This window comes from Macadamia integrifolia, chromosome 2 (assembly GCF_013358625.1).
Source record: "Macadamia integrifolia cultivar HAES 741 chromosome 2, SCU_Mint_v3, whole genome shotgun sequence".
In the NCBI taxonomy this organism is placed as follows: Eukaryota; Viridiplantae; Streptophyta; class Magnoliopsida; order Proteales; family Proteaceae; genus Macadamia; species Macadamia integrifolia.
The window spans coordinates 15,976,442-15,983,382 of record NC_056558.1 but is presented as its reverse complement, the minus strand read 5'-3'; the positions used below and the strand labels follow the sequence as shown (position 1 = coordinate 15,983,382).

The window sequence follows — 6,941 nt, the reverse complement described above, 5'->3', positions numbered from 1 at the left end:
TCAGAAGTATGAATCCACTTCTTTTGATTACTGATTATAAACTGTGCACAAATTTCATCATCACCTAAGAGGAAAATAGCTTATGAAAAAATTAATGGGGGCTCAGAGCCTTTACATGAAAATCAATGACAGAAAATCACTTGTACATCCAAAACCTACAATACAATCAGAACTCCCACATGAAAGAATTGATTTCTCTGTATAAATCGCTAACATGATCCTAACCCAAAACATAAAACACATGGGAAGCAATGGTATTTCATACCATGCCCCGAACAATAGCAACACGAATGAGGATTTGGTGTAGCCCATGCCTTTGAAAACCCAAATGAAAATTACCCAGAGGCTTACCACGACATGTACAGATGTAGTAGTGAGAAAATGAACCATCTATATGCACACCTGTTCCTTTTAGCTGATTTGTCAAAACTGCCAGTTGATGCATTTCCAAAGAAAAATTGCTTACCTCAGCCACCAAGCGGTACTGAAAACATGAAGCCACAGAAATTGCATAGCACCTTCTTATCCTAATAACTTAGAATAGAGCACTCCAAACAGCTCCATCTCCTTCACCACATCTTGCATGAACATCTTTGATCTTCTCCACTGATTTGCAAATTCCACTGCAGCTCCAATCAAATGATGCAATGCATACATTCCCTGCCTGTGCCTTCCACTCACAATCTGAATAATAGCCAGGAAAAAAAAAATGTGCAGTAAGAGAAGGAAACCCTGTATACTAAGATTAGCATGGAACATAACTTGCAGAAATTGTACCTGGTGGAGTCCCACAACACAGATTGCGTTCATCGATGTGCTCAACTTCGAGACCGATAAACCAGGCACCAAGAGACACATCTTCATTAGCATACTTGTGCAGTATGACCCTACAATCACAGACGGCAACATCTGATTCTCAAGTTGTGTCATGGGGGAGGAAAGCTTATATTGTCTAACAGGAAAACTCAACTCAAGTCAGCCCTATCCCAATTAAACAGGTCCGGCTGAGGAAAACTCCGTAACCAGCAAATTAAAAGAATATGGATCCTCCGCAATCCTTGTTCGAAGCCTTAACTAATGTTAGTATTCAAACCATAGATTGCAAGGTCCACGAAAATCTGCTTCACTCTACTGTATGGCAGACAACAAAGATACCAAATTGGACCTAACTCTGCATGACAGAATAATTCCTTGTTCTTACTGATTGATTGAGATATATCTGGCCAGATCCTTCGAGATCGCATATATCTGTCCAGTTGCATGCCGGAAATATTTGTTTCCCTCCTCCCCAAATTTCCAGTACTCTGGCTCATGGTACTTGACATTCCTACATAAAGGGAAACGGGATAAATATAAGGCACACACTACACTTCTAGGTGACATAAAAAGGCAATTTGAAGAAGTCCAATCATAAAGATGAATATTCAGAGAGGATTACTTTTGAGAAAGAACAGGTCCTGATTTCATACAGCCCATGTAGACTCTGGGTTTAGAACGGTGACGGGCAAGAGTCGCAGCTAGTGTACCTGCATTCCGAAAAGGATATAAAAATCAAAATTTAATAATAATAGATTCGAAAAAGAGGCCAAAGTTGTGAAGCTGATTCAGGAAAAAAAGGATAGTACATACCCAAATTGACATGAACATCATCATCCACCTTGACATAGAATTCAGCATCCCATATTGAAATAGCAGTGGAAAAGAAGATTTTTGTTTTTGCAGAAAGTTCATGATACCCTTCCACGTGTTCCTACAGGATGATACAGCAACATTAAAGCCCCAGTTCAGACAAAATCATTATGCATTTGTAATGTGTGCGTCTTACCAGCCTCAGAAAGTCATTATGCTGTGCATCTTCCATATCAATAGCTCGATCTAAAATGCTGTTGGATGTTGCACTGTCCCAATGAATTAAAAAATAAAAATAAATAAATAAAAATTAGGTGAGGTCCCATTTCAGTGAACCATTTGATGGTTCTTGAGTACCATAGCCATCTCACAGACACAGGAGAAAAGCACGAGCAAAGTACTGATATGAAGAAAAATCTGTCAAGAGTCATTATAAGCAGAAAAACCAATAACAAGCATCACATGGCAGATAATAATAAATTATCTTAGAATACAGGATACACCCTTTATTGTTGAACTTAATTCAACTTTCAGGTAATGAAAATTTTTTGGGCGAGTTAGAAGTGACACCAATAGGAGATAAGTTGAAGGAGGGTCATTTGAGGTTGCCTAGGCATTTGAAGCAGAGGCCATTGAGTACACCAGTAAGGAGTGATATGACGTAGATTAATGAGTAAATAAACCAATAGGTACACTGCTTCAGAATATAGTATACAAACAAGAAAAACTTAAGAAGTTTGCAGTCTAAAGCACAAATAGATATCCCCAACCAACTCTAGCTTCAACTTCATAAACAAGTTTCTCCCTGATACATACCTGCCTCTAATTATATAACAACACAATCCCTAGAATATAATTAGGATAAAGGGTAATTTACAGCGCCACCCCCTATAGAATGCCATAATTATAAGAACACCCCCTCTGTTTCACCAAATTAGACTCAGACCCCCTACCTTCAGTCACCGTTAAGGAATATACCTTATTTGCTGATGTCAGCAATTATATTTTATTTTAAATACCAAAATGCCCTTATAAAATACGAAGTACCAATAATACCCTTGCAATAGGTTAATATTTATTTAACCCAAATTGTAATTGTTGGACCACCAGTGATTGTTCAACGCAGCGGCAGCGGCAGCGGTCAGACGGCGACCAAAGTCAGGGTGTCACAACTCTCGCTAGATCAACTTTGAGAATATTTTTCTCTTTATAATAATAATCTCCTCCCCTTATCGGTTGTTCTTCCCTTCTCTATTCCAACAAAACCATTATGAGGAGTCTGAAAGTGTCAGAGGAAGGCTTCTACCTTCATCCGTTGGGAGAGAGACAGAGACAGAGACAGAGAGATAGAGAGATATGAAGGTAGCGTTGTCCTCAGTTTCATCGGCATTACTGTTGAAGCCTCTGTCCGATGTCTACAGTGCTTCTTTGAATCTTAACCAAGCTCCCAATTATCATAAAAATCAAGGCAGAGATCGAATTTAGGGTTTGTGCAAACAAGACATGCCGGCGACAAGGCTCCAGAGAAACCCTTGAACATTTTTAGCACATCATTATCTCAGGAATAAACTGAACTGGATTTCAATCCCAAAAGTTGGAATCACAACTCGATAATTATATTGTAATCCGAAAGAACAGGGGATATCCCAAAATGAAATCAGCAATAAGAGTCATATGCTGAAATACCAATTCAGTCAGTGGGAACAAGGACAGGTTGTTCTCAAAACTCCATCTGAGTCTCAAACAAGAAACAGGGGGGCTCTTCTATTCAATCTGAGTGTACCTTCAAGCTGATTGAACTTGATGCTGTTCTTGAGCACTCCAACTGAACCTGATCTTTGAGAAAAATATCCATGCTTCGGTTCATACAATGCAGAACGAACAAAATCTCGAACTTGCAACAACAAAATACAGAATAAAACATAATTACTCAGAGAAAAAGGAAAATTGATCACTTGAATCCTAACAAAATAACAAACAACTATTTACAGAGAAAGAACTCATAAGAATGAATCTCTGTTGGTCGAGGAGAAAGCTACCGATGCACAGCCGATGTGTTCACCTGAAACTATGATTGAAAACATCATTAACCAAAGCACCACGAAAGATTAAAACAGAGTCGACAAAGAGCGAGAGAGAAAAGAAGATATGAAGATTGGTACCTTTGACTGAACGCAAGGAGAATAACAGAGAAAGCCCTTTCGGAGGCACACTCTCGCTAGAGACGAAAGGAGACGAAAGGCAGAGTGACACGATAGGGAAAAACATAGAAGAAAAAAAAAACCACCTCGCCAGAGACCTAAAATGGCAGCGAGGGGAAGCCCACTTCTCGCCGGAGACAAAAGGAGAAGTATTCACCGGCGACGTAATTAGCAATACTCGTCTGAACTCATTGGTCGCAGGTATGGAGAGAAGCAAAATGAAAGGGTAAAATGGTAAAATGGTAAAGAGGGGTATTTTTGAGATAATGAAAATGAGTAACTTATCAGTGTTTTAATCATAAGGGCAAAAGCATCATTTCATTATATACCTTAACAGTGACTGTCGGTAGGGGGGTCTGAGTCTAATTTGGTGAAACAGAGAGGGTGTTCTTATAATTATGGCATTCTCCAGGGGGTGGCGCCATAAATTACCCTAGGATAAAATATAAATAACTAGTTTCAAGCTGATGACACTGATTCTGAATATCATTATTCAACTTTGGAAGAAGATTTAAGGGGTGTGGAATCTAGAGCTCAACTGGAAATCTCAGCTGAGCCTTATTTCCACCACTCCAGGCTTCTCCCGGACTCATATCCTTCCTCTATGAAAAAAAAAATTCATAGTAAAATAAAAATCTTCTTTCCAAAATGTTTCCTTGACAGTCAATCACTTGACCACAACTCTTCTTCGCAATGCAGATGGAGCTTCAATGTCCAAAGGAACTTGTTCACATTCCCCCAAGTAATCCTAATCCCGAAGACAGCCAAAATATATCCAACTACCATCTCCTCATCCCAAATTGAGGAAGTTTAAAAAAATAAAAAAACCAATCACTTGGACCTCTTCAACAAATTCCGTCTCTAGATCTCTAGATAGTTCCTCTTGATCTTGGTCAAAAAATTTCTCATCACATGGGAGAAGTGCAGAAAGACACCAATACTCTAAGAGTTTACACAATATGTTAAATAATCATCTTTCACTGATCAGTGGTGACTGAACCTCCTTTCTCATAGCTTCTGAGGTTTTAGGCGATACTTTTAATAAGAAATTCCATAAAATTCAAATTAGTTGCAAAAAGATAAAAGTCGTCAAAAATGCTTCACAAATTGGAAGATCAAGACCAAAGCTTGGCTGACATCTGTGGCATGAAATTGAGAAGCAGTAAAACCTAGTGGAAAGCACCTCAAAGCTTCAATGACGTTGTGAAGACTCAGGATTTAGTTTCCACTTGTATTGCATTTTAATTTCCTAAGTTGTAGTTGATTCTCAAAGCACCTAGACCCCTTAGGCTTAGCTTCAAGACACCTAAGATAATTGGAGTCAAACCCCAAATTAGGAGGTTGACCATAGCGACTTAACCCCAACTGAATGCATAATGGATGCAATACTTGAACTAGACTAAGTAATCCATGAACTGACCAACATGAGACTCGTTGGAATTCAAGTCATATTTCGTTAGTATTTGAAATCAGGGTCATCAGATATATAGACAAAAATTATGGGTCACACAGCAGGACTTGTCCATGCTGTTCAGAATCCTGCTTCTGTACGACCAGGAAATTCAGGAGCAATTTAGAAGCTCTTGCATTCATATTTGGCCCGATCTCAAAATTGAGATTTCTAGCTCTCTGAGTCGGCTTTCCAATGCTTCAAGAATCAGACCAATCCAAGTTTAGACGACTACGTTATGCTTAATTTACCGACCACTGTTTGGAGCCAAAGCAATGACGGTCATCTGCGAAAAGGGATGTCCGAACTGAAAAAGGCCAAAAACATCCCTTGTTCCACGGACATCTGTGGAAATGGGCGAATGTCCGTTAGGCCTGAAAATATGACATTGGGAACTCCAACGGGTAGTTTTTAGAGGCTTTTGCTTGGCCTATAAGTAGGTGACTTAGGATATGATTCCATAAGACTCTTGCACTTAGTTTGCACATCTTTTATTCTTGGTTTAAGGTTTTTGAGTATAACGGTAGTGAGCTTTAGCTTGCATAGTCTACCTTTTAAAGGTTTTTAGCATTTAGCTTACAATTGTATACTTTGCCTTAGAAAGGCTTTGCATCTTGGATGAAACACTTAAGCACACTCCAAAGAGTTGCAGTAGGAGATTGGTGAATCTCTATTGTTGTAAGGTTCGAGTGTTAGACGAAACACTTGGGTCTGTTATGATCCGGGAAACAGCTGAAGGCTTGTAGTAAGCCATGTGGAAAACTACATGTAAGGGTTTGTGATCCTGGAAAACAATTGTGAGAAATCAATGCCATTTGAAAATTGATCATAAAGTGGGAAGTCCAAGTGTGTGAGCATCACTTGGTAGGCAACATCGCTGAACCACTCAAAATCCTATTTTCTCTACCTTGGTCTCCCCCCTCCCTTTCACTTTTTTTTTACTTGTAATTCCTTACAACAATAGCATTCATCCTTTGATTTGGGTAGAAAGATTTTACTTCGGCATATCATTCCGCATCTCCCAATTCACCCCCCCTGCCTTTGGGTTGCCTACCGATCCAACAAAAGATACTAAGAATAGATTGTGGGACTAAGTAAACAAAGATAAACAAAAGATTAGGACACTAGTATGGGATATACACTCCAAGGTTGAAGATGAACTACAATATATCAGCATAATGCATGTTTCCATTTGGACAATTAATTGGTATCATCAATGAGGAAAGGAATGAAACCTATTGTGAAGCAGAAAACTTTGCTGAAAACCTAATAAGTTTCATTTCATCATTCCTATAGTGTAGTGCATGACTTGAGTAGCGCAAAAATAGAAGCTTGCAACAGAAGATACTGAAGATTCATGTATCATGGGCCCTGTGAATATGGGTCCGAGTGCAAGCTGATTCTGGAAGTGAAGTATCTACCTTTATGGAGAAGAAATGGTTCCCTTTCTTTATTAGTCTGCTACCAACATGACTTTCACAATAGGTCATGTTTCACCAGAGACAATCAGAAAATCGTCGGGAAGTTGGAACTACAATCATAAAATAAGAAAGGGAAAAATACATTCGGGGAGTCTCAGTTCACAACTTGATTTGTTCAAAGCAAATTACAGGCAAAGGTATAATCCAACTGCCAGCAATAGCCTTTTTTTTTCTTTTTCT

At 38.9% G+C, this 6,941-nt stretch overlaps 1 protein-coding gene across 2 annotated transcripts in view; it reads right to left on the bottom strand.

Moving 5' to 3' along the window:
* LOC122088889 (beta-1,3-galactosyltransferase 7-like) overlaps positions 1-6,941 on the bottom strand; it is a 9,052-nt gene continuing 2,111 nt past the window's right edge. For both annotated transcript variants that reach the window (XM_042658252.1, XM_042658260.1), the window contains exons 6-11: positions 1,826-1,898; positions 1,630-1,750; positions 1,439-1,526; positions 1,202-1,327; positions 778-887; positions 1-684 (exon numbers count right to left, since the gene is read on the bottom strand). In XM_042658252.1, the coding sequence (XP_042514186.1) occupies positions 536-684; positions 778-887; positions 1,202-1,327; positions 1,439-1,526; positions 1,630-1,750; positions 1,826-1,898 (667 nt within the window). In that variant the 3' untranslated portion in view covers positions 1-535. The remainder of the gene's footprint in view (positions 685-777; positions 888-1,201; positions 1,328-1,438; positions 1,527-1,629; positions 1,751-1,825; positions 1,899-6,941) is intronic.